General features: G+C 44.8%; 2 protein-coding genes across 5 annotated transcripts in view; one reads left to right on the top strand and one right to left on the bottom strand.

Annotated features, from left to right (window-relative positions):
* Positions 1-26,461, bottom strand: part of LOC130356430 (uncharacterized) — a 628,644-nt gene that overhangs the window by 433,819 nt on the left and 168,364 nt on the right. The gene's annotated exons all lie outside the window — the stretch shown is intronic.
* LOC130356426 (C4b-binding protein alpha chain-like) overlaps positions 1-26,461 on the top strand; it is a 298,320-nt gene that overhangs the window by 123,965 nt on the left and 147,894 nt on the right. For 3 of the 4 annotated variants that reach the window (XM_056557959.1, XM_056557958.1, XM_056557957.1), the window contains exons 5-7: positions 11,796-11,852; positions 17,090-17,281; positions 25,602-25,796. In XM_056557959.1, the coding sequence (XP_056413934.1) occupies positions 11,796-11,852; positions 17,090-17,281; positions 25,602-25,796 (444 nt within the window). The remainder of the gene's footprint in view (positions 1-11,795; positions 11,853-17,089; positions 17,282-25,601; positions 25,797-26,461) is intronic. The other variant, XM_056557960.1, reaches the window with a different exon arrangement.

Below are 26,461 nucleotides of genomic sequence, written 5' to 3'. Positions count from 1 at the left end.
TTACTAATTATAACTCCTACCGGACCTGCTGTGCTGAACCGTGAAGGCTCCGACAATTCCTGTCAATGGATAAGGAGGACGTCTACATCTTTTAGATAAATATATAGGATGGAGGATTGTTTATAGACTGTCCATCACTTGCTTTCACTGATCTCCGGGTCATGGAGTTCCCTCTAGCCGGAGGGGTGGGGCATCTTACGGATGTCTTAACAACTTACAATAAATATACAAATCAACTTATCAAATATCACTGAGCCCCTCTCGTATACTTACCACCTGAGAGAGATTCTCAGACAAACAAAGAATCTTAACACTTCTAAAAAGAGTTTGAAGGGTACAACAAACCAAGGTACTGAACAGAATTGGGTCTCCTAGACACTGTTAAGTATATTATATACTATCCTTGGTTCAATTAACCCATGCGTGTATCTCTGATACACAAAACAGTTAACCTTAGGTGTATCCCTGATACACTAAACAGTTAACCTTAGCATGTGTCCCTGACACACAAGACACTGTGTATCCCTGACACACAGGTCACTATGCATCCCTGATGCACAATACATTTACAGGAATGAGATTTTGGACAGAGCCCTCGTTCCAAGTAAAACAGACAATCAATCTTACCGGACTTTTGGGTTGGCCTTCTCGACCCCGGAGCGAGCACCCAGCTGAAAGGATCTGCAACTCCTCACTATCTACCCCTGTCATATAGTGTCTTAGTTCCACCTTGGTTTGTGTAACCTTCCCTGGCGCCAGTGTCTCCCTCATAGGAAAAAATGGCAAAAATATATGGGGGAAACAGACTCTACTTTATTGCATTAAGCATCAGTATAAAAAGGCAAAGGGCGTATTTACATTGACCAATTAAAATGTGGACACGAGTAAAAGGTGATATAATTGTTTTGATTTTACGTACTTTTTCCCTGGATACATAGCTAGCCAATTAGCAGATACCGTATTTTTCGCCCTATAGGACGCACCGGCGTATAAGACGCACCCAATTTTTAGGTGCAAAATCTAAAAAAATTAAGATTTTGAACCCAATAGTGGTCTTCAACCTGCGGACCTCCAGATGTTGCAAAACTACAACTCCCAGCATGCCCGGACAGCCGTTGGCTGTCCAGGCATGCTGGGAGTTGTAGTTTTGCAACATCTGGAGGTCCACAGATTGAAGACCACTGCAGGAGGAGGTAATACTCACATGTCCCCGCCGCTCCGGACCCGTCACCGCTGCCCTGGATGTCGCTCCATCGCTGTCACCGTGTCCCCGTCGCTCTGGAACGTCTCTGCTGCCGGACGGGTATCCTCGCTCTCCGTCGCCGCCATCACGTCGTTACGCATGCCGACGCACGTACGCGACGACGTGATGACGAGGAAGGAGAGCGCCGGCATACAGGGGATCCCTGAATGGAGAAGACACCGAGGAGGCAGGTAAGGTCCCCCCCGGTGTCCTGTAAGCACTAACCCGGCTATTCAGTCGGGCTGTTCGGGACCACCGCGGTGAAATCGCGGTGGTCCCGAACAGCCCGACTGAACAGCCGGGTTAGTGTCACTTTCCCTTCAAACGCGGCGGTCAGGTTTGATCGCCGAGTCTGAAGGGTTAATGCAGGGCATCACCGCGATCGGTGATGTCCTGTATTAGCCGCGGGTCCCGGCCGTTGATGGCCGCAGGGACCGCCGCGATAGAGGTGTATTCGCCGTATAAGACGCACCGACTTTTTCCACCCCAGTTTTGGGGAAGAAAAAGTGCGTCTTATACGGCGAAAAATACGGTAGTTTGAATTCTTTAGTAAGCAACTTTAGTTACGGGAAAAGTAACTTATTTGGAACAAGACCTTGAAAAAAGAACTAACAGAAAGAGATAAGAAAAAAATTAAATAAAACAATAATAAAGGAGAACTCCACTGAAAGCAGCCTTTCACTAACTACAACTCACAGCATGCCCTGATACAACCTTTCAACAACCATATTTTTTTCACCCAGCTTTCCTAGACTTCCGTACAGCAAAGTTTGCCTAAATATGTGGTAACACATATTTAGGCAAACTTTGCTGTTCCAAAGTCTAGGAAAGCTGGGTGAAAAAATATGACTGGAAAGCTGAATTATGATTCCTGTGAGAAATAACAGGAATCATCATTCAGCTTTCCTACTAGGAAAGTGGGAGTGGGAGCAGACACAGGGCGTACATGTACGCCTTGCGTCCTTAGGGTACGTTCACACGTACAGGATCTGCTGCATATTTTTTAAGCTAATGGGTTGCAAAGTCTGCTGCACAAAATATGCAGCAAAAATATGCAGATCCTGTACATGTGAATGTACCCTTTAAGGCAGTGTTTCCCAACGAGGGTGCCTCCAGCTGTTGCAAAACTACAACTTCCAGCATAAAGGCTGTCTAGGCATGCTGGAAGTTGTAGTTTTGCAACAGCTGGAGGCACGCTGGTTGGGAAACACTGCCTTAACCCCTTAAGGACCAGGCCTTTTTACACCTTAACCCCTTAACGACGCAGGACGTATATTTACGTCCTGCGCCGGCTCCCGCGATATGAAGCGGGATCGCGCCGCGATCCCGCATCATATCGCGTCGGTCCCGGCGCTCATCAACGGCCGGGACCCGCGGCTAATACCACACATTGCCGATCGCGGCGATGTGCGGTATTAACCCTTTTGAAGCGGCGGTCAAAGCTGAAAGTGAAAGTGACCCGGCTGCTCAGTCGGGCTGTTCGGGACCGCCGCGGTGAAATCGCGGCGTCCCGAACAGCTGACCGGACACCGGGAGGGCCCTTACCTGCCTCCTTGGTGTCCGATCGACGAATGACTGCTCCGTGCCTGAGATCCAGGCAGGAGCAGTCAAGCGCCGATAACACTGATCACAGGCGTGTTAATACACGCCTGTGATCTGTGTAGAAGATCAGTGTGTGCAGTGTTATAGGTCCCTATGGGACCTATAACACTGCAAAAAAAATGTTAAAAAAAAGTGTTAATAAAGGTCATTTAACCCCTTCCCTAATAAAAGTTTGAATCACCCCCCCTTTTCCCATAAAAAAATAAAACAGTGTAAAAAAATAAATAAATAAACATATGTGGTATCGCCGCGTGCGTAAATGTCCGAACTATAAAAATATATCATTAATTAAACCGCACGGTCAATGGCGTACGCGCAAAAAAATTCCAAAGTCCAAAAAAGCGTAAAAGTTATAGGGGTCAGAAGATGACATTTTTAAACGTATAAATTTTCCTGCATGTAGTTATGATTTTTTCCAGAAGTGCGACAAAATCAAACCTATATAAGTAGGGTATCATTTTAACTGTATGGACCTACAGAATAATAAGGTGTAATTTTTACCGAAATATGCGCTGCGTAGAAACGGAAGCCTCCAAAAGTAAAAAAATTGCGTTTTTTTTTCGATTTTTTTCGCACAATGATTTTTTTTTCCGTTTCCCCGTGCATTTTTGGGTAAAATGACTAATGTCACTGCAAAGTAGAATTGGCGACGCAAAAAATAAGCCATAATATGGATTTTTAGGTGGAAAATTAAAAGGGTTATGATTTTTGAAAGGTAAGGAGGAGAAAACGAAAGTGCAAAAACCCTGAGTCCTTAAGGGGTTAAAGAGCACCTCTCATCAACAAAAACTTTTAATATGTTGTTCCTAATCATTAATGAAGACATATTGTAATATATATTCATTAAAAAATATTAATATTTATACCAGTTTTTTCATTTTATACTTTTGGCCACTAGAGGTCACTCTTCTATCCCTGGTCTGGAAGCAGCATCCTATGCTTTGCATAGTAAACGTACAGCTCTTAGGACTAATGCTGAGGGCACTGGTCTTTTCCTAGGAAGTTCAGTGCCTGTCAATCATGCATGAGCATCACTGTGAGGTAGAAGCCTACACCACCTCCCCCGCCCCTCAGCACCTGTTATCTTACATTGTATCCTCTCACTGCACTCCCTGCTTTGTGGTGTCATCTTACTTCTGTCACTGTAATAGCTCCTTCCCCTGGTTCTTCTCCCGAAACTCGCATTATATTTGTCCAGTCATTAGGGAGCTGTCATGTATCCTCCATCACACATAGCAGTCATTAGGGAGCTGTGCAGTGTATCCTCCATCACACATAGCAGTCATTAGGGAGCTGTGCAGTATATCCTCCATCACACATAGCAGTCATTAGGGAGCTGTCATGTATGTCCTCCATCACACATAGCAGTCATTAGGGAGCTGTCATGTATCCTCCATCACACATAGCAGTCATTAGGGAGCTGTCATGTATCCTCCATCACACATAGCAGTCATCAGGGAGCTGTGCAGTATCCTCCATCACACATAGCAGTCATTAGGGAGCTGTCATGTATCCTCCATCACACATAGCAGTCATTAGGGAGCTGTCATGTATCCTCCATCACACATAGCAGTCATTAGGGAGCTGTCATGTATGTCCTCCATCACACATAGCAGTCATTAGGGAGCTCTCATGTATCCTCCATCACACATAGCAGTCATTAGGGAGCTGTCATGTATGTCCTCCATCACACATAGCAGTCATTAGGGAGCTGTCATGTATCCTCCATCACACATAGCAGTCATAAGGGAGCTGTCATGTATGTCCTCCATCACACATAGCAGTCATTAGGGAGCTGTCATGTATGTCCTCCATCACACATAGCAGTCATTAGGGAGCTGTCATGTATCCTCCATCACACATAGCAGTCATTAGGGAGCTGTCATGTATCCTCCATCACACATAGCAGTCATTAGAGAGCTGTCATGTATCCTCCATCACACATAGCAGTCATTAGGGAGCTGTCATGTATGTCCTCCATCACACATAGCAGTCATTAGGGAGCTGTCATGTATCCTCCATCACACATAGCAGTCATTAGGGAGCTGTCATGTATCCTCCATCACACATAGCAGTCATTAGGGAGCTGTCATGTATCCTCCATCACACATAGCAGTCATTAGGGAGCTGTCATGTATGTCCTCCATCACACATAGCAGTCATTAGGGAGCTGTCATGTATGTCCTCCATCACACATAGCAGTCATTAGGGAGCTGTGCAGTATCCTCCATCACACATAGCAGTCATTAGGGAGCTGTCATGTATCCTCCATCACACATAGCAGTCATTAGGGAGCTGTCATGTATCCTCCATCACACATAGCAGTCATTAGGGAGCTGTCATGTATCCTCCATCACACATAGCAGTCATTAGGGAGCTGTCATGTATCCTACATCACACATAGCAGTCATTAGGGAGCTGTCATGTATCCTCCATCACACATAGCAGTCATTAGGGAGCTGTCATGTATCCTCCATCACACATAGCAGTCATTAGGGAGCTGTCATGTATGTCCTCCATCACACATAGCAGTCATTAGGGAGCTGTCATGTATGTCCTCCATCACACATAGCAGTCATTAGGGAGCTGTCATGTATGTCCTCCATCACACATAGCAGTCATTAGGGAGCTGTCATGTATCCTCCATCACACATAGCAGTCATTAGGGAGCTGTCATGTATCCTCCATCACACATAGCAGTCATTAGGGAGCTGTCATGTATCCTCCATCACACATAGCAGTCATTAGGGAGCTGTCATGTATGTCCTCCATCACACATAGCAGTCATTAGGGAGCTGTCATGTGTGTCCTCCATCACACATAGCAGTCATTAGGGAACTGTCATGTATCCTACATCACACATAGCAGTCATTAGGGAGCTGTCATGTATGTCCTCCATCACACATAGCAGTCATTAGGGAGCTGTGCAGTATGTCCTCCATCACACATAGCAGTCATTAGGGAGCTGTCATGTATGTCCTCCATCACACATAGCAGTCATTAGGGAGCTGTCATGTATGTCCTCCATCACACATAGCAGTCATTAGGGAGCGGTGCAGTATATCCTCCATCACACATAGCAGTCAGGGAGCTGTGCAGTATATCCTCCATCACACATAGCAGTCATTAGGGAGCTGTCATGTATCCTCCATCACACATAGCAGTCATTAGGGAGCGGTCATGTCCGTCCTCTCTCCCCTGCTGTGACTTATTCTGACCGTGCAGACTTATCTCCTCCAAGACAGAGCAGGGGGATGTGAAGGAGCTGTGCACCTACGTCTTCTCTCCCCTCCCCCCGCTCTGTGTTTTCCTTTCCCCGTGCACACTATAAACCTCCCGGGCTAGATGATGTCCTCTGCAGACACAGCAGGGGGGAGGGGCTGTGTTCGTCCTCGCTCTCCCCCTGCTGTGTCTGCCTGTGTAATGTAGAGCTGCGTCCTACATGTGAGATTTCCGATCTTAAAGGGGCGTGGCTTAATTATACACTGCAGACGTGCTGCGACCTCGGGCTCTGCCCTCGCTCCTCCTCGCTCTAGCTCGGGCAGGAGCTGAGGGGAGGAGCGGTTCGGTTTTCTCACGGGTTCGGAAATCTCACCTCACACGTCCTTCCCCTGTACAGTGCTTGTATGCGCGCTCCTGGGAGGGAGCGCAGAATACAAGAAGAGGGCGGAAGCAGCAGTCCCGGCCTGGCTTCATGTGACGTCGCGCCTGCCGGGACACGCCTCCTTTCGCTCCTCTGTGAAAGAGCGCTCCTGAGCTACCGAAGCTGAATATATAAAGGTATTTACATGCGGTTTACACCCTCAATAAACACAGGGATAGGCTTAGTTACAGTTAGGGACAGATGGGCAGGGGGATTAGGGAAAGTTTAGTTGATGACAGGTGCTCTTTAAGGGCTCGGCCATTTTTTGCAATTCTGACCACTGTCACTTTAAGCATTAATAACTCTGGAATGCTTTTAGTTATCATTCTGATTCCGAGATTGTTTTTTCGTGACATATTCTACTTTAACATAGTGGTAAAATTTTGTGGTATCTTGCATCCTTTCTTGGTGAAAAATCCCCAAAATTTATGAAAAAATGAAAATTTAGTATTTTTCTAACTTTGAAGCTCTCTGCTTATAAGGAAAATGGATATTCAAAATAAATTTTTTTTGTTCACATATACAATATGTCTACTTTATGTTTGCATCATAAAATTTATGAGTTTTTACTTTTGGAAGACACCAGAGGGCTTCAAAGGTCAGCAGCAATTTTTAAATTTTTCACAAAATTTTCAAACTCACTATTTTTCAGTGACCAGTTCAGTTTTGAAGTGGATTTGAAGGGTCTTCATCTTAGAAATACCCCATAAATGACCCCATTATAAAAACTGCACCCCCCAAAGTATTCAAAATGACATTCAGTAAGTGTTTTAACCCTTTAGGTGTTTCACAGGAATAGCAGCAAAGTGAAGGAGAAAATTCAAAATCTTCATTTTTTACACTCACATGTTCTTGTAGACCCAATTTTTGAATTTTTACAAGGGGTAAAAAAGAGAAAATTTGTAGTTGTATTTGAAACCCAATTTCTCTCGAGTAAGCACATACCTCATATGTCTATGTAAAGTGTTCGGCGGGCGCAGTAGAGGGCTCAGAAGGGAAGGAGCGACAAATGGTTTTTGGGGGGCATGTCACCTTTAGGAAGCCCCTATGGTGCCAGAACAGCAAAAAAAAAAAACACATGGCATACCAATTTGGAAACTAGACCCCTCGGGGAACATAACAAGAGATAAAGTGAACCTTAATACCCCACAGGTGATTCCCGACTTTTGCATATGTAAAAAAATTTTTTTTACCTAAAATGCTTGGTTTCCCCAAAATTTTACATTTTTAAAAAGGGTAATAGCAGAAAATACCCCCCAAAATTTGAAGCCCAATTTCTCCCGATTCAGAAAACACCCCATATGGGGGTGAAAAGTGCTCTGCTGGCGCACTACAGGTCTCAGAAGAGAAGGAGTCACATTTGGCTTTTTTAAAGCAAATTTTGCTCTGGGGGCATGCCGCATTTAGGAAGCCCCTATGGTGCCAGAACAGCAAAAAAAAACCACATAGCATACCATTTTGGAAACTAGACCCCTCGGGGAACGTAAAAAGGGGTAATGTGAACCTTAATACCCCACAGGTGTTTCACGACTTTTGCATATGTAAAAAACTAAAAATATTTTTTTACCTAAAATACTTGGTTTCCCAAAAATTTTACATTTTTAAAAATGGTAATAGCAGAAAATACCCCCCAAAATTTGTAACACAATTTCTCCCGAGTACGGCGATACCCCATATGTGACCCTAAACTGTTGCCTTGAAATACGACAGCTCTCCAAAGCGAAAGAGCGCCATGCGCATTTGAGGCCTAAATTTTTTAGGGACTTGCATAGGGGTGGACATAGGGGTATTCTACGCCAGTGATTCCCAAACAGGGTGCCTCCAGCTGTTGTAAAACTCCCAGCATGCCAGTCAGTGGCTATCTGGCAATACTGAGAGTAGTTGTTTTGCAACAGCTGGAGGCTCCATTTTGGAAACAGTGGCGTACCAGACGTTTGTCATTTTTATTGGGGAGGGGGGCTGTGTAGGGGTATGTGTATATGTAGTGTTTTTTTACTTTTTCTTTTATTGTGTGTTAGTGTAGTGTAGTGTTTTTAGGGTACAGTCACAGGGGCGGAGGTTCACAGTAGTTTCTCGCTGGCTCGCTGCCGCAGCTCAAACTTGCAACCGGATACTTACTGTAAACCTCCGCCCATGTGAGTGTACCCTGTACATTCACCTTGGGGGGGGGGGGGGGAGAAACATCCAGCTGTTGCAAAATTACAACTCCCAGCATGTACGGTCTATCAGTGCACGCTGGGAGTTGTAGTTTTGCAACAGCTGGAGGCACACTGGTTGTGAAACACCGAGTTTGGTAACAAACTCAGTGTTTTGCAACCAGTGTGCCTTCAGCTGTTGCAAAAGCTACAACCTCCAGCATGTACAGACAGTGGAAGGGCATGCTGGGACTTGTAGTTATGCAACAGCTGGAGGCATACTGCTTTGGCTGGGGATTGTAGTTTTGCAACAGCTGGAGACACACTGGTTTGCTACTTAACTCAGCGTTTCACAACCAGTGTGCCTTCAGCTGTTGCAAAACTACAACTCTCAGCAGTCACCGACAGCCAACGGGCATGCTGGGAGTTGTAGTTATGCAACCAGCAGATGCACCACTGCAACTCCCAGCATGCACTTTAGTTGAAATAGAAAAAATGTGCCTCCAGCTGTTGCAAAACTATAAGTCCCAGCATGCCCTTTTTGCATGCTGTCAGCTGTTGCTGGGAATGCTGGGAGTTGTGGTGGTCTGCCTCCTGCTGTTGCATAACTACAGCTCCTAGCATGCCCTTGTTGCATGCTGCCATCTGTTGCTAAGCAATGGCAGGAGACTGTCCCTCACCCAACTGCTGATCCACGCTGCAGGTCAGTCCCTTGCCGCCGCCGCCGCTCTTTGGGCCCTGATCCCAACAGGGACACCGGGGATCGGGGTCCCCAGCTGCCGGGGTCCTCTTCCCGCACCCGATCACGTCCTCCGGAAGAGGGGTGGATTGGGTTGCGGGAGTGACACCCGCAGCAGGTGCCCTGATTGGTCGGCCGGTAAACCGGCCGATGAATCAGGGCGATCGTGAGGTGGCAGCAGTGCCACCTCACCCCTGCTGGCTATGGCTGTTCGGGCCGTCAGAGATGGCCCCGATCAGCCAGTAATTCCGGGTCACTGGAGACCCGATTGACCCGGAATCCGCCGCAGATCGCTGGGCTGAATTGTTCAGCGATCTGTGGCCATCGCCGACATGGGGGGTCATCATGACCCCCCTGGGCGATATGCCGCGATGCCTGCTGATCGATATCAGCAGGTATCGGGCACCGGCTCCGCTCCAGCTGGCTGAGGGGGGCCGGGAATGGACAGGACGTACTCCTACATCCTTGGTCCTTAAGGACTCGGAATAGGGGCGTATGAGTACGTCCATTGTCCTTAAGGGGTTAAGCGGTTAATGATAAATAAACAAGCAGCGTGTGTCAGCAGTGTGTTCCCACCTCCAGTGTCCACTGGTCACATTACCAGAACAATTTTTTAAAGATATAGGGGTCAGAAGAGGACAATTTTAAACATATAATTTCCTGCACTTTTTCCAGAAGTACGACAAAATCAAACCTATATAAATAGGGTATCATTTTAATAGTATGGACCTACAGAATAAAGAGAAGGTGTAATTTTTACCAAAAAATTTACTTCATAGAAATGGAAGCCCCCAAAAGTTACAAAATTGTGTTTTTTCTTAAATTTTGTCGCACAATGAATTTTTCCCCGTTTCTTCGTAGATTTTTGAGTAAAATGACTGATGTCATTACAAAGTAGAATTGGTGGCGCAAAAATACGCCATCATATGGATTTTTAGGTGCACAATTGAAAGAGTTATGATTTTTTAAAGGTAAGGAGGAAAAAATTTAAGTGCAAAAACGGAAAAACCCCTGGTCCTTAAGGGGTTAAAAAAGTTTTTACTGGATAACACCTTCTGTGACTATTTTACTATGAAAATGTTTTACTATTTATACCTAGAGTTAAGCAAACTTTTTGAAAATGTGGTTGTTTTGTGTTATTCTGAGGGGACACAACATTAAAGAGGTTATCCAAGAAAAAACTTTTTTTATATATATCAACTGGCTCCAGAAAATTAAACAGATTTGTAAATTTCTTCTATAAAAAAATCTTAATCCTTTCAGTACTTATGAGCTTCTGAAGTTAAGGTTGTTCTTTTCTGTCTAAGTGCTCTCTAATGACACATGTCTCGGGAACCGCCCAGCTTAGAAGAGGTTTGCTATGGGGATTTGCTTCTAAACTGGGCGTTTCCCGAGACAGGTGTCATCAGAGAGCTATTAGACAGAAAAGAATAACCTTAACTTCAGAAGCTCATAAGTACTGAAAGGATTAAGATTTTTTAATAGAAGTAATTTACAAATCTGTTTAACTTTCTGGAGCCAGTCCATATGTGAAAAAAAAAGTTTTTTCCTGGATAACCCCTTTAAACACTGTTATACAGACTGTGCACTCACTACTTTACTTTGTAGCAGTTGTCACATGAAAAGATATACTACAATATTTACAAAAAATGAGGGGTATACTTGTGATGTCCCAGCACCAAAGGCTGTCCTGTGGGTTAGAGATTGTTTCAGACCCCCTTACTGATCGTTTACTGGGCCCACTATTTAATTATTTCACTTTGTTATTTTGTGTAATATTGTCATGTCATGCTATGCATTTAATTATGCACTGCACCTTTAAAAGATCGAGCCAGAGTGACCAGGTGACTCTGATGCCCCAATGGGAGACCCCCAAACCTAAGGCCCTGGTGTGCAGGGGAATTGTCAAAGCCTGGCAGCAAGTAAAAGCCCCATGGAAAAAATCTCTACTTCAGTCAGTCAAGCTATAGCTTTCAGTCAGCATGTGCTTCCACTAATCTTCAGGCTGCATTCAACAGCCACTACAACTCCCAGCAATGCGATCAGCTCCCCAGGCTCCACTCTGCCCATCTCACTGCACAAACTTCTGTATTCTCAAAAATCTGCCACCTCTATTATCAGTAAAGAGACAGTTATCCGTTACTCCGCATCGATGTATTTATTATTCTGCGTCTGGCCCAGGAGAAGCTGTCATATCTTCGGACTGTGTAGGTTAACAGTGCCCTGTGATACGTCTAAACACCCCGACTCACGTACCATAATCTGTCTAACTCCAGATACTTACTTATGGGAGAAACTGTAGCTCACCGTGCCAATCTGCCAGTCACTGACTGAGGCAGGATACCACTAAGACTGTACAAGACAATAGTCTTTGAGAAAAGCTACAGAAATGCCTTACTGCATTAACAGTGTCTTTTTTTTCTATCATTATAGGGGATCGTGATTGTGAAGCACTGACACAGGAGTTCGATCCTGACACAAAATTCACAGGTATTGTTATCTAATACTAATATATGTGTCACGATGCCGGCTGGCAGGAGGTGGATCCTCTGTGCCAGAGAGGGATTGGCGTGGACCGTGCTAGTGGACCGGTTCTAAGTCACTACTGGTTTTCACCAGAGCCCGCCGCAAAGCGGGATGGACTTGCTGCGGCGGTAGTGACCAGGTCGTATCCACTAGCAACGGCTCAACCTCTCTGGCTGCTGAAGATAGGCGCGGTACAAGGGAGTAGACAGAAGCAAGGTCGGACGTAGCAGAAGGTCGGGGGCAGGCGGCAAGGTTCGTAGTCAGGGTGGATAGCAGAAGTACTGGTACACAGGCTTTTGGACACACAAAACGCTTTCACTGGCACAAGGCAACAAGATCCGGCCAGGGAGTGCATGGGAGGAGGTCAGATAAAGGCAGGGAGCAGATGGAAGCCAATTAAGCTAATTGGGCCAGGCACCAATCATTGGTGCACTGGCCCTTTAAGTCTCAGGGAGCTGGCGCGCGCGCGCCCTAGAGAGCGGAGCCGCGCGCGCCAGCACATGACAGCAGGGGACGGGAACGGGTAAGTGACCTGGGATGCGACTCGCGAGCGGGCGCGTCCCGCTGTGCGAATCGCATCCCCAACGGCCATGACAGTGCAGCGCTCCCGGTCAGCGGGACTGACCGGGGAGCTGCAGGGAGAAAGACGCCGTGAGCGCTCCGGGGAGGAGCGGGGACCCGGAGCGCTAGGCGTAACAGTACCCCCCCCCTTAGGTCTCCCCTTTTTTTTGTCCGGTGACTGCCTCCCCTGGGATGAGGACACCGGGAAGGAATGAATGGTTTCCTCAATGGCAGGCAGTACAGCAGGAGTGGGAATGGGGAGGGAGGGCAGAGGGCGAGGCCTGGCACGGGGCAGTGTGACACCAGGACGAGGGCCATGAGGAGGCACCGAGGCTTGCCTGAGTGGACTGGGAGGGGGGGAGAGGCATTTTCTGTGGCAGGCAGAGTCCCTAACGACCTTAGGGGGACCGGATACAGGAGGAACCACAGGGTCACGGCAGGGAGTACTGGGAACCGGTTTAAGGCAGTCCTTGGAACAAGAGGGACCCCAACTCTTGATCTCCCCAGTGGACCAGTCCAGGGTTGGGGAATGGTGTAGAAGCCAGGGTAGTCCAAGGAGAATTTCGGAAGTGCAATTGGGAAGGACCAAAAATTCAATTTTCTCGTGATGAGGTCCGATGCACATTAGGAGGGGCTCCGTGCGGTAACGCACGGTGCAATCCAACCTGGCTCCGTTGACCGCGGAAATGTGGAGTGGCTTGACAAGACGGGTCACCGGAATGCGGAATTTATTCACCAAGGACTCCCGAATAAAATTCCCAGAGGCACCAGAATCCAGGCAGGCCACGGCTGAGAGGGAAGAGCTGGCTGAAGTAGAAATCCGTACAGGCACCGTGAGACGTGGAGAAGCCGACTTAGCATCAAGAGACGCCACACCCACGAGAGCTGGGTGCGAGCGTGCGTTTCCCAGACGTGGAGGACGGATAGGGCAATCCACCAAAAAATGTTCGGTACTGGCACAGTACAGACAAAGATTCTCTTCCTTACGGCGATTCCTCTCTTCCAGGGTCAGGCGAGACCGATCCACTTGCATGGCTTCCTCGGCGGGAGGCCTAGGCGCAGATTGCAGTGGAGACTGTGGGAGAGGTGTCCAGAGATCTAAGTCTTTTTCCTGGCGGAGCTCTTGATGTCTCTCAGAAAAACGCATGTCAATGCGAGTGGCTAGATGAATGAGTTCATGCAGGTTAGCAGGAGTTTCTCGTGCGGCCAGAACATCTTTAATGTTGCTGGATAGGCCTTTTTTAAAGGTCGCGCAGAGGGCCTCATTATTCCAGGATAGTTCAGAAGCAAGAGTACGGAATTGTATGGCGTACTCGCCAACGGAAGAATTACCCTGGACCAGGTTCAGCAGGGCAGTCTCAGCAGAAGAGGCTCGGGCAGGTTCCTCAAAGACACTTCGAATTTCCGAGAAGAAGGAGTGTACAGAGGCAGTGACGGGGTCATTGCGGTCCCAGAGCGGTGTGGCCCATGACAGGGCTTTTCCAGACAGAAGGCTGACTACGAAAGCCACCTTAGACCTTTCAGTAGGAAACTGATCCGACATCATCTCCAAATGCAGGGAACATTGCGAAAGAAAGCCACGGCAAAACTTAGAGTCCCCATTAAATTTGTCCGGCAAGGACAGGCGGAGGCTAGGAGTGGCCACTCGCTGCGGAAGAGGTGCAGGAGCTGGCGGAGGAGATGGTTGCTGCTGCTGTAGCTGAGACTGAATCTGCTGTAGCTGCGACTGGAGTTGCTGAGTCATGGTGGTCAAGTACGACAGCTGGTGATCTTGTTGGGCAATCTGTCGGGCTTGCTGGGCGACCAGTGTGGGGAGGTCGGCGACAACAGGCAGAGGAACTTCAGCGAGATCCATGGCCGGATCTACTGTCACGATGCCGGCTGGCAGGAGGTGGATCCTCTGTGCCAGAGAGGGATTGGCGTGGACCGTGCTAGTGGACCGGTTCTAAGTCACTACTGGTTTTCACCAGAGCCCGCCGCAAAGCGGGATGGACTTGCTGCGGCGGTAGTGACCAGGTCGTATCCACTAGCAACGGCTCAACCTCTCTGGCTGCTGAAGATAGGCGCGGTACAAGGGAGTAGACAGAAGCAAGGTTGGACGTAGCAGAAGGTCGGGGGCAGGCGGCAAGGTTCGTAGTCAGGGTGGATAGCAGAAGTACTGGTACACAGGCTTTTGGACACACAAAACGCTTTCACTGGCACAAGGCAACAAGATCCGGCCAGGGAGTGCATGGGAGGAGGTCAGATAAAGGCAGGGAGCAGATGGAAGCCAATTAAGCTAATTGGGCCAGGCACCAATCATTGGTGCACTGGCCCTTTAAGTCTCAGGGAGCTGGCGCGCGCGCGCCCTAGAGAGCGGAGCCGCGCGCGCCAGCACATGACAGCAGGGGACGGGAACGGGTAAGTGACCTGGGATGCGACTCGCGAGCGGGCGCGTCCCGCTGTGCGAATCGCATCCCCAACGGCCATGACAGTGCAGCGCTCCCGGTCAGCGGGACTGACCGGGGAGCTGCAGGGAGAAAGACGCCGTGAGCGCTCCGGGGAGGAGCGGGGACCCGGAGCGCTAGGCGTAACAATATGTATATTTACTTGACCTTCACCCTTATATTTCCCCATGGTGAACTGGTAGTAGATGTTTGTTCTGCTGCTGTGATCTATATGTCTGGCATCTATATGTTTTTTGGTGGTCTTGGGGTCTGGGTTTTTAGGGGTTTAGACTGGGGTCTGTATATTTTAGGTGGTCTGGGGTCTGTATTTTTAGGGGTCTGGTCTTGGGTTTGTATTTTTTGAGGTCTGGTTTGAAGTATGTATACTATTATGTGGTCTGGTTACTATTGTAAGGTCTGTATTTATGGGAGTCTGAATGTTTGTGTTTTGGTGGTCTGGGTTCTGTATTATTTTTTTTACGTGGTCTAGTGTAGTGGTCTGGGAGTCTATTCTTTAGTGGTCTGGGGCCTCTATTTTTCATGGTGATTTATATTTTAAAGTAGTTAGGTCTGAGGGGATGTCTTTTTAGGGGGCTAGGTCTGGTCTGGAGGTCTGTAAGTTAGGTGTCTAGGGATTTTTGCGAAAACAAAGAACCAAAGAGGCCCTGGAAGGAAACTCAAGTCATCAGGAAAAATAAGTCTTTATGGTGGTCCGGGGAGTATGGAGAAGGAAAGAAAGAGAACATCTCCAGTGAGAGTAGATTCTTGTTCTCCATAATTGTTGTGTATTCTACCTGTGACTGATCTTTTCGGGGGTGTATTCTCTTCCATAGTTTGCAGAGCACCATTGTAAACCAGGTATCTGACCACTGTATAGTCACTGTATGGTGGTTTTATAGGTTAGCGTACACCTGTTCCTGACCATATAATTAGTTATCTTCCTGTTAGACTTGCATTTTCATTGTTGTATTGTTGTTGTAGCTTACAAATTTAGGACCTTTTTACACTAGGGTACTATGGATGCATTTTTGTGTCCGTATTAGGATGGCATAACCCAGCTTTACCATAGAATTATGCTAGTGTAAAAAAAAGCCTTAAGTAAGTAGTGAAGGTATGAATAACTCTGGTTAAAGTGTGATCCTCCTCCTGCCAAGACTGACACAAACAAACCCTGTAGCACTTTAGGAGACACTGTCTTGACCCCTGTACCACCTAAACAGAAGTAAATTGAATAAAAATATATACAATTATTTTTGCCATGTCAAGAATATTTTAGAACATACTCTAATTGCAATAAGGGGTGTGGTATAGAGATGAAGAGGCAGAATCCTTGTCATATGAATGGGCATGTATGGAAAAGACATATTTAAAGAGAAGTTAACAAAAATAGCCACGCCCATGGGGTGGGCAGGCAAAAAATAATCCTGCGCCAGGGATCCATGAGCCTATGATGGGCCCTGAGATAGATGCATTGAGAGATTGCCAGGGACTTTTAAACACCCTGCTGAGTGTCTGTCAGAGCAGAAAATACCTAGTGCAGGGATGGGAAATGGGGATAAATGATAAAGATGAGATATGAGGCTGGGATATGAGGATGAAATATGGAGACAACATATGATGAAATTAATTATTGCATCTATACTCACCATGCCTTAAAAAATGCTGTTTTACTACTATGTTTTTGGAACATATAAATAAAAGCTAAGTTTTAGGGTATGTTTACGCATACAATATTTGCTGTGAATTTCATGCTGCAGATTTTATAATTGATTTACTTTCATAAAATCTGCAACATAATCTGCAGCAAGAAATCCATAGCCTATACTGTACATACTATTTTTTGACCTTCTTTCTCCCACAAGTCCACAGTTTGCTCCATGTAACAAGAGGTGATGTACACTAGAGTGTGAACTAAATAAGTTGGTCTCAAACATTAATTCTGTTCTGTAAATTCTGTCCAAAGGTTCACCATATTCATCATATACCTACTCACTAAATGATATAAACATACACATTCACTCCTCTGCTCCCCATATAACTCCCATGTCCGAAGATGCCTAAACTGCAAGGCTCCAGAAAGCTCCTTCCAAGATAAAGCTAAAAAAAATCTTAGGTATTCTATGAACCATAGCCTGACCTAGAGAAATTGGAACTATTTGTTTTGGCAGTTTCTGATGATATTTCACAGGACATATTGTATAATTCTCTTAACAGGTTTTTGCACTTCTCCTCCATATGTTCCATTTGCAACACTGAAAGATGATTTTTTGGAACAAACTGTTTTCCCTAAGGATTCCATTGTAAGTTATGAATGCCAACCTGGCTATGAACATGTACCTGGAACCAATAGATTTGTAGCGTGTGTGGATGACGGAAAGTGGTCTCCTCCTGATACATTTTGTAAACGTAAGTTCACTTAGTTTTAGACCAAAATCAGTGGCTACGGCTGCATTCACATCTCGGTTTTACACTACGGGTGCCGGATCCGGCTGGGGGAGGGGCAAACCGGGCTCTCCCGTACCCCAGCCGGACCAGCGCTGAACTCCATTCACTTTAATGAGCTGATCGGAGTCAAACAGTGACTCAGGTCGGCTCATTTTTGACCCGTATCCAGTTTTGTGACAGGACCTAAAACCGTAGTATACTACAGTTTTAGGTCCAGTCACAAAACTGGATACGGGTCAAAAATGAGCCGACCGGAGTATCCGTTTGACTCCGGCCGGCTCATTAAAGTGAATGGAGTTCAGCGTTGGTCCGGCTGGGGTACAGGAGAGCCCGGTTTGCCCCTCCCACAGCCGGATCCGGCACCCATAGTGTAAAACCGAGATATGAATGCAGCCTTAGACTTATCAAAACCTGTCCAGAGGAAAAGTTGCTGAGTTGCCCATAACAACCAATCAGATCACTTCTTTCATTTTTCAGAGGCCTTTTCAAAAATAAAAGAAGCAATCTGGTTGCTATAGGCAATTTAGCAACTTTTCCTCTAGACAGGTTTTGATAAATGTTCCCCATTGTTCTTACAATGTTATAATGAGCAATTTTTTTTATGAACTGGTGCCAGAAAGTTAAACAGATTTGTAAATTACTTCTATTAAAAAATCTTAATCCCTTAAGTACTTATCAGCTGCTGAATGAGCCACAGGAAGTTCTTTTCTTTTTGAATGTCCTTTCTGTCTGACCACAGTGCTCTCTGCTGACACCTCTGTCCATTTTAGTAACTGTCCAGAGTAGGAGGAAACCTATACTTCTCTAGACAGTTCCTGACATGGACAGAGGTGTCAGCAGAGAGCACTGTGCTCAGACAGAAAGGAAATTCAAAAAGAAAAGAACTTCCTGTGGATCATACAGCAGCTGATAAGTACTGGAAGGAGTAAGATTTTTTAATAGAAGTAATTTACAAATTAGTTTACATTTCAGGCACCAGTTGATTAAAATAACTGTATTCTGGTAGCGTACCCATTTAAGAAAAGGATAGGTGAAAAGTTTTAATCTTGTCATAATCCTTAAATGAAAAACAAACTGAAAAGGAACTGTCCAGAGCAGGAGAAAATCCCTCATAGCAAACCTCTTCTTCTCTGGACAGTTCCTGACATGGACAGAGGTGGCAGCAGAGAGCACTGTAGTTAGACAGAAAAGAGGATACAGGAGCTGATAAGTACTGAAAGGATTAGCATTTTTTAATAGAAGTATTTTACAAATCTGTTTATTGATTAAAAAAAAAATGTTTTCCACCGGAGTACCCCTTTAAAGATGCAGCCTGTGTGAATGCTTCTTAAAGGGATACTCCAGTGAAAACCTTTTTTCTTTTAAATCAACTGGTGACAGAAAGTTAAACATATTTGTATATTACTTCTATAAAAAAAATCTTAATCCTTCCACTACTTATTAACTGCTGAATGCTGATGACATCAGGAGCACAGTGCTCTCTGCTGACATCTCTGTCCATTTTAGCAACCATGCATAGCAGATGTATGCTAAGGGCAGCATGGTGGCTCAGTGGTTAGAACTGCTGCCTTGCAGTGCTGGGGACTTGGGTTCAAATCCCACTAAGGACAACAATAAATAAATAAAGCGTTGTTATTATTATTATAATAACGTCAGCAGAGTGAACTGTGCTCATGATGTCATCAGAGAGCATTCCAAAAAGAAAAGAATTTCCTCTGTAGTATTCAGCAGCTAATAAGTACAAGAAGGATTAAGCTTTTTTAATAGAATAGTAATAGTAATTTACAAATATGTTTAACTTTCTGCCACCAGTTGATTTAAAACAAAAAAGGTTTTCACCGGAGTACCCCTTTAAATCCCTTCATCTCTTTAACTAACATAGCTTTTATATATGGATGGATTGGTTAAGATTAGTATCATTGTAAATGGCAATGAAAAGTTGTTCTACACTTGTATGACATCTCTATTTACCATTTTTAACAATCAGGTAAACAATTAGTTACTGTCCCACACCAAAATAGTGGCTATGTCATAAGGCACTTAGCATTAGCATAACTGTCACATATGTCATTGCTGTGGGAAAAAGGACTTTGCAGAGAAAATCGCACCTTTTCTAAGCTTACTTTTTTGTTCATATTAACTATATACAGTCATTCAGAATGTGTCCTCTCCTGAGCCTTTTTCAACAACATAAAACTTTTGCAAGGACATCACAAATGCTCCAGGGTTCCTGTTGATAATGTCAGATGCCACATAGAATAAACAATGTCACATATCCTGTTTCTACTCCTGCACAATCACCCATTTATTGTTGTCTGTAAATAAAAGCGATAAAGTTTACAGTGGGGAAAAAAAGTATTTAGTCAGCCACCAATTGTGCAAGTTCTCCCATTTAAAAAGATGAGAGAGCGTGTCATTTTCATCATAGGTATACCTCAACTATTAGAGGCATATTGAGAAAAAAAAGTCCATATAATCACATTGTCTGATTTTTAAAGAATTTATTTGCAAATTATGGTGGAAAATAAGTACCTTATTTATCGGGTATACCACACAACGGCCTATTACACGCACCCTCATTTTTCCAAGGAAATTTGGGTAAAAAAAGTTTTTTACCCAAATATCCTTGTTAAAATGAGGGTGCATGTGTGTGGGTGAATACCCGGATAAACTGTTCCTGGCCCCGCAGTAGTCGCTGCAGTTCAATGATTTAAAGCGGGCGCTTTAAATCAATGAACTGCAGCGGCTTCTGTGGGCCCAGAGTCCTGCCAGCACTGCCCGATTCCCTCCCCGGTTTTATAATTACATGTCCTGGGGCCAGAGTCCCGCCGCCGCTGCCCGATTCCCTCCCCCATCCCTGGTTTTATTGTTGCCTGTCCTGGGGACCATGCTCCTTCATGCTCCAGCGGCGTACTGACCTGTCACTGTGCACCGCGCACTGACGAGTGACGTCGCTTTGAGGACGTCACTCGTCATTGCGCAGTACACAGTGACAGCGCAGGACGCCGCTGGAGCATGAAGGAGCGCAGTCCCCAGGACATGTAACTGTAAAACCAAGGACAGGGTGGGAATCGGGCAGCGGCAGTGGGAATCTGGCCCCGCAGAAGTCACTGCAGTTCAATTATTTAAAGCGTCCGCTTTAAATCATTGAACTGCAGCGGCTTCTGTGGAGCCAGAAACAGTTTATCCGTGTATAACATGCAGATAGACTTCAGGCTAAAAAATGTTCCCTAAAAATTGCGTGTTATACGTTGATAAATACAGTATTTGGTCAATAACAAAAGTAAATCTCAATACTTTGTTATGTACCCTTTGGCGGCAATGACAGAGGTCAAACGTTTTCTGTAAGTCTTCAAAAGGTTTTCACACACTGTTGCTGGTATTTTGGCCCATTCCCCCATGCAGATCTCCTCTAGAGCAGTGATGTTTTGGGGCTGTTGGGATTTTCAACTCCCTCAAAAGATTTTCTATGGGGTTAAGATCTGGAGACTGGCTAAGCCACTCCAGGACCTTGTAATGCTTCTTACGGAGCCCCTCCTTCGTTGCCCGGGCAGTGTGTTTGGGATCATTGTCATGCTGAAAGACCCAGCCACATTTCTCCTTCAATGCCCTTGCTGATGGAAGGAGGTTTTCACTCAAAATCTCACAATACATGACCCCATTCATTCTTTTCTTTACATGGTTCAGTCGTCCTGGTCCCTTAGCTGAAAAACAGTCCCAAAGCATGATGTTTCCACTCCCATGCTTCACAGTAGGTGTGGTGTTCTTTGCATGCAACTCAGCATTCTTTCTCCTCCAAACACGTCGGGTTGAGTTTTTACCAAAAAGTTCTACTTTGGTTTCATCTGACCATATGACATTCTCCCAATCCTCTTCTGTATCATCCAAGTGTTCTCTAGCAAACTTCAGATGGACCCAGACATGTACTGGCTTAAGCAGGGGGGCACATCTGGCACTGCATGATTTGAGTCCCTGGCAGCGTAGTGTGTTACTGATGGTAGCCTTTGTTACTTCGGTCCCAGCTGTCTGAAGGTCATTCACTAAGGTGCTCCATGTGGTTCTGGGATTTTTGCTCACTATTCTTGGGATCATTTTGACACCACGAGGTGAGATTTTGCGTGGAGCCCCAGATCGAGAGATTATCAGTGGTCTTGCATGTCTTCCATTTTCTAATAATTGCTCCCACAGTTTATTTCTTCACACCAAGCTGCTTGCCTATTGCAGATTCAGTCTTCCCAGCCTGGTGCAGATTTACAATTTTGTTTCTGGTGTCCTTCGATAGCTCTTTGGTCATGGCCATATTGAAGTTTAGAGTGTGACTGTTTGAGGTTTTGGACAGGTGTCTTTTATACTGATAACAAGTTCAAGCAGGTGCCATAAATACAGGTAACGAGTGGAGGACAGAGGAGACTCCTAAAGAAGAAGTTACAGGTCTGTGAGAGCCATAAATCTTGCTTGTTTGTAGGTGACCAAATACTTATTTTACTGAGGAGTTTACCAATTAATTCATTAGAAATCCTACAATGTGATTTCCTGTATTCTTCCTCCCCTTCCTATTCTGTCTCTCATAATTGAAGTGTACCTATGATGAAAATTACAGGCCTCTTTCATCTTTTTAAGTGGGAGAACTTGCACAATTGGTGGCTGACTAAATACTCCCCCCCCCCCCCCACTGTAAAAGAGTTAAAGATGTAAAAAATTGAATACAAAACACACACATATCATTATACAATTTATAAACAAATCCAAAAAAGGGACAGGTTTTAAGATTCCGTACTCTCTCTCAAATGGATTACTGGGTGCTTTTATGCTCCCTATTTAACCCTTTATGTTTAAGGTTTATATAAATCCAAAGTGCCTCTCGGTCCAACAACATCTTTTTATATTGACCTCGTGTGTGATCAAAGATCTCTACCCAAATGACATTCGAACACTGGTCACAGTGAAAACATGGCTATGGGATCCCACGCATGGTGAATGCATGGCATAGCATTGATCAGTGTAAGCAATAAAATGATGTAATAAAGAATAAAAATAATCATATGTGGTATTAAATTATAAGGTTAGCTAAACTACATGGTTGATGGTATACACGCAAAAAAAATACCAAAGTCCAAAATTGTGCCTTTTTGTCACTTCATATACCATAACAATTGTAATACAATGTGATCAAAAAGTCCCATCAAAACAAAAATGGTACCAATTAAAACTACAGATGATGGCGCAAAACATGATCCCTCATACTCCCCCGTAACACAGAAAAATAAAAAAGTTATAGGGGTCAGAAGATGCCAATTTTAAACATACTAATTTTGGTGCATGTAGTTTATAATGTTTTTAAGTATTAAAATAAAACCTACATAATTTGGATATCCTTGTAACCGTATGGACCTACAGAATAAAGATAAGGTGTCATTTTTACCGAAAAGTGCACTGTGTAGAAACGGGAGCCCACAAAAGTTAAAAATGTTTTTTTTTTTTTTTTATTTCACCCACAAAATAATTTTGGTTTTGTTTTGCCGCAAGTTATATTATAAAATAAGTGATGTCATTACAAATTACAGTTGGTGATGCAAAAAAACAAGCCCTTATATGGGTCTATAGGTGCAAAATTGAAAGCGTTATGATTTTTAGAAGGGAAGGAGGAAAAAACAAAAATGTGATTAGTCCTTTAGGTGAAAATGGGCTGAGTCCCTAAGTGGTTAAAAGGTGTTTTCAGGTTTTTGAAATCTTTTACAAACAGCTGACATTGACATATTTTAGGGTCCAACTCCAATGAATACAGACCCAAACACCAGGACTTCTGGCCTTAAACAAAGACATAGTATGAACTGTCTGTCATAATGCAGATATGTAATATAGATGCATTTGAAAAGAAATGGCATGGAAGAATGGCCGTTTTTTAATACAATGTGTGCACTAATGACCATTGTCAGGATCCAGATACTGTGAGGATACTGGTGGTGGATACTCTGTGTCAGTGGGGTGATGACGTGGGCCGTACCAGGGGAACGGAGTCTAAGGGGTTACTGGTTTTCACCAGAGCCCGCCGCAAAGCGGGATGGACTTGCAGCGGCAGGTAACCCCCAGGTCGTTCCACCCGATAGCGACTCAACCCCAACTGACGGCTGAGATAGGCGCGGTACAAGGGATTAGGCAAGAGCAAGGTCGGACGTAGCAGAAGGTCAGGGCAGGCAGCAAGGATCATAGTCAGGGGCAACGGCAGAGGGTCTGGAACACTGGCTTGGGACATACAAGGAACGCTTTCACTGCCACAAGGGCAACAAGATCCGGCAATGCTGGGAAGGGGAAGTGAGTTTATATAGAGAGGGCACAGGTGTAATCACTAATTGGGCCAGGCGCCAATCAGAGGCGCACTGGCTCTTTAAATCGCAGAGAGTCGGCGAGCGCGCGCCCTATGGAGCGGGGCCGCGCGCACCGGGACTGAGCCGACGGAGGACAGGACGGGTAAGGAGACTGGGATGCGAACCGCGAGCGGGCGCGTCCTGCTACGCGGGTCGCATCCCCGCCGGTGACATTAATGCAGCGCTCCCGGTCAGCGGGTCTGACCGGGGCGCTGCGACAAGGTCAACGCCGCGAGCGCTCCGGGGAGGAACGGGGACCCGGAGCGCTCGGCGTAACAACCATTTTTCAATAAACTTTTATTCTACACATTATTTTGCAAAAATGTGTCTGTAATTTTAACTCCATTTTATGGCCGTATTTTGTAGAAAATATGACTTGTGTTTTACACTGCGTCAGCATAGACTCAGGCTGTATGGATAAAGTTTAAGTATTGATAATATGTTTCAATATTTAGAAAAAACAACATTGCATGGGGTGTCCTTATATTTTCACCTTACTGTAACTGTACCTAACTGGTACTATCCTACAAAAAAATTATACATTTATCACAAAAAATATCACAATTTACTCTCATAAGGATGAAACTGCTCGGCTATCGCCTTCTTTCTAATACAATGACACACAACAGCAGACTGCATACAGAATATTTAAGGGTACATTTACATTAACCTTTTGTGTGCCTTTGTCAATGATTGTGCAGCAGTATTTGTAAACACTGCAAAAAACACAGAAAAAAAGGAAACATGCTTGAAGCATAGCAATTTTTAAACCTTGGTATAGCTACATAGCTACAATACAAAACTCTCTGGCCTACATTTATCATTGTAGTGTAAGTGAAGCATTTTTCTACACCTTTTTTGTGTGCTGATAATGTGTAGGATCACCAAATGTATTAAATGTACACATTTTCTGAAATTTCTCTCTTCACATACGCCAAAAAGCTACGCCAGGTCTGGGATGGTGTAGTTTTAGACACTTTTCAGTGGCTTTGCGCCTTTTTTGAGCCTTTTTACAAAAAGGCGCAGTTCATAAATTTCACTCCACGGCATACGCTAAATTGAAAAGCGTGTACTGCTACTCCAAAACATCTGGAATGACTAAAATATTCTACCACCAAAAGGCGCTAAATAACACACAGTGCGCCAAAATAGCGCCTTTTGTACGGAGAAAAAACGGTGTAAACTCATTGATAAATGTCGGCCTCTGAGCTTTAGTTGAATGCTTGTGTGGATGTCAGACAGTATAGAGATGTAGAAGAGGCAAGTGGTTCTGTTATGAGAATATTGTGGCTGGGAAGATACACGTACAGCAAAGCAAAGGGAACATTTTTCACTTCAGAAATAGCACATAAATGACTGACAATGATAAACTCTTCCCCAATCAGTACTATTATCTCATACCAGCAGGGCTCATTTCCTGCAGGAATGTGTGGGAACTGAGTTCCTGCACTTTTTCCACAGCAGGACCAGTCCTTATGTGGAAGAGTTTCCACACTTTTTTTCCAGGACTTGACCCCTGTACTTCAGGGTATTATCCAGAATAAGAAAAAACATAGCTGCTTTCTTCCAGAAACAGCAACACTCTTGTCTGCAGTTTGTATGCGGTATTGAAAGTAATTTCCATCGAAATGTATGGAGCTGGGTTGTCATACCAAACACAACCTAAAGACAGGCATGTGCTGTATTTGGAAAGAAAGCTCCTGTGTTTTTAACTACTATAAGTTCAGAACAAACAAAAAAAGGTATGGGAATGCAGCATGGCAACACAGCTCTACTTATTAAACAACTATTGCCTGAGGCCTTTTGTGCTTGTTAAGCTTACAAATTCAATTGCTAGATATTGATCTAGTTGTGAGCAGACCAGAGTATAAGCGTAAAACATATTACTAATTCATTCATAATTCATATCACTTTAGCAACTTTCTGTGGTCCTCCCCCACGACTTGAATATGGAATACCCAGAGAAGAATATTTGGAAAAAACTGTATTTCCTAAGGGTACTGAGATTAAGTACGTTTGCCGACTTGGTTATGTTCGTATTCCTTCCAGTAGCTCAGTTGTAACATGCATGGCTGATAGCACGTGGTCTTCACCAAGAACATTTTGTAAACGTAAGTTGTACTTTTTGTTTCAGACAAATATGATGCAAATGTCAGAGCTTTTTGACCAATACTACAGTCACAACAGTGTTAACAGTGAATTGTCACATCATTAACTGTTGGAGACAGAGAGGCAATATGAGAGGCAGAGAGGGAGACAAATCTAGGTAAGACAACATACAGTGGGGCAAAAAAGTATTTAGTCAGCCACCAATTGTGCAAGTTCTCCCACTTAAAAAGATGAGAGAGGCCTGTCATTTTCATCATAGGTATACATCAACTAGGAGAGACATAATGAGCCCCAAAAAATCCATAAAATCCCATTGTCTGATTTTTAAAGAATTTATTTGTAAATTATGGTGGAAAATAAGTATTTGTTCACCTACAAACAAGCAAGATTTCTGGCTCTTGTAACGGAGCTAGATGTGGATCCTCTACCTGTGTGGCTGATGACTCAGACCGCAGGAGGAGCAGAGTCTAAGGTGCCGCTGGCTTCACCAGAGCCCGCCGCAAGGCAGGATGGGCTTGCTGTGGCAGGCGACACCCAGGTCGCTACCCCCGACACGGCTCGACCACACAGGTAACTGGGCAAGGCGAGGTACCGAAGGAAGAATCAGTAGCGTAGTCAACGTAGCAGAAGGTCAAGGTAGGCAGCAAAGGTTTGTAGTAAAAAAAAC

Source organism: Hyla sarda, chromosome 2 (genome assembly GCF_029499605.1).
Source record: "Hyla sarda isolate aHylSar1 chromosome 2, aHylSar1.hap1, whole genome shotgun sequence".
Classification (NCBI taxonomy): Eukaryota; Metazoa; Chordata; class Amphibia; order Anura; family Hylidae; genus Hyla; species Hyla sarda.
Note: the sequence above shows the minus strand (reverse complement) of the source record. Positions and strands in the feature narration are given on the sequence as shown.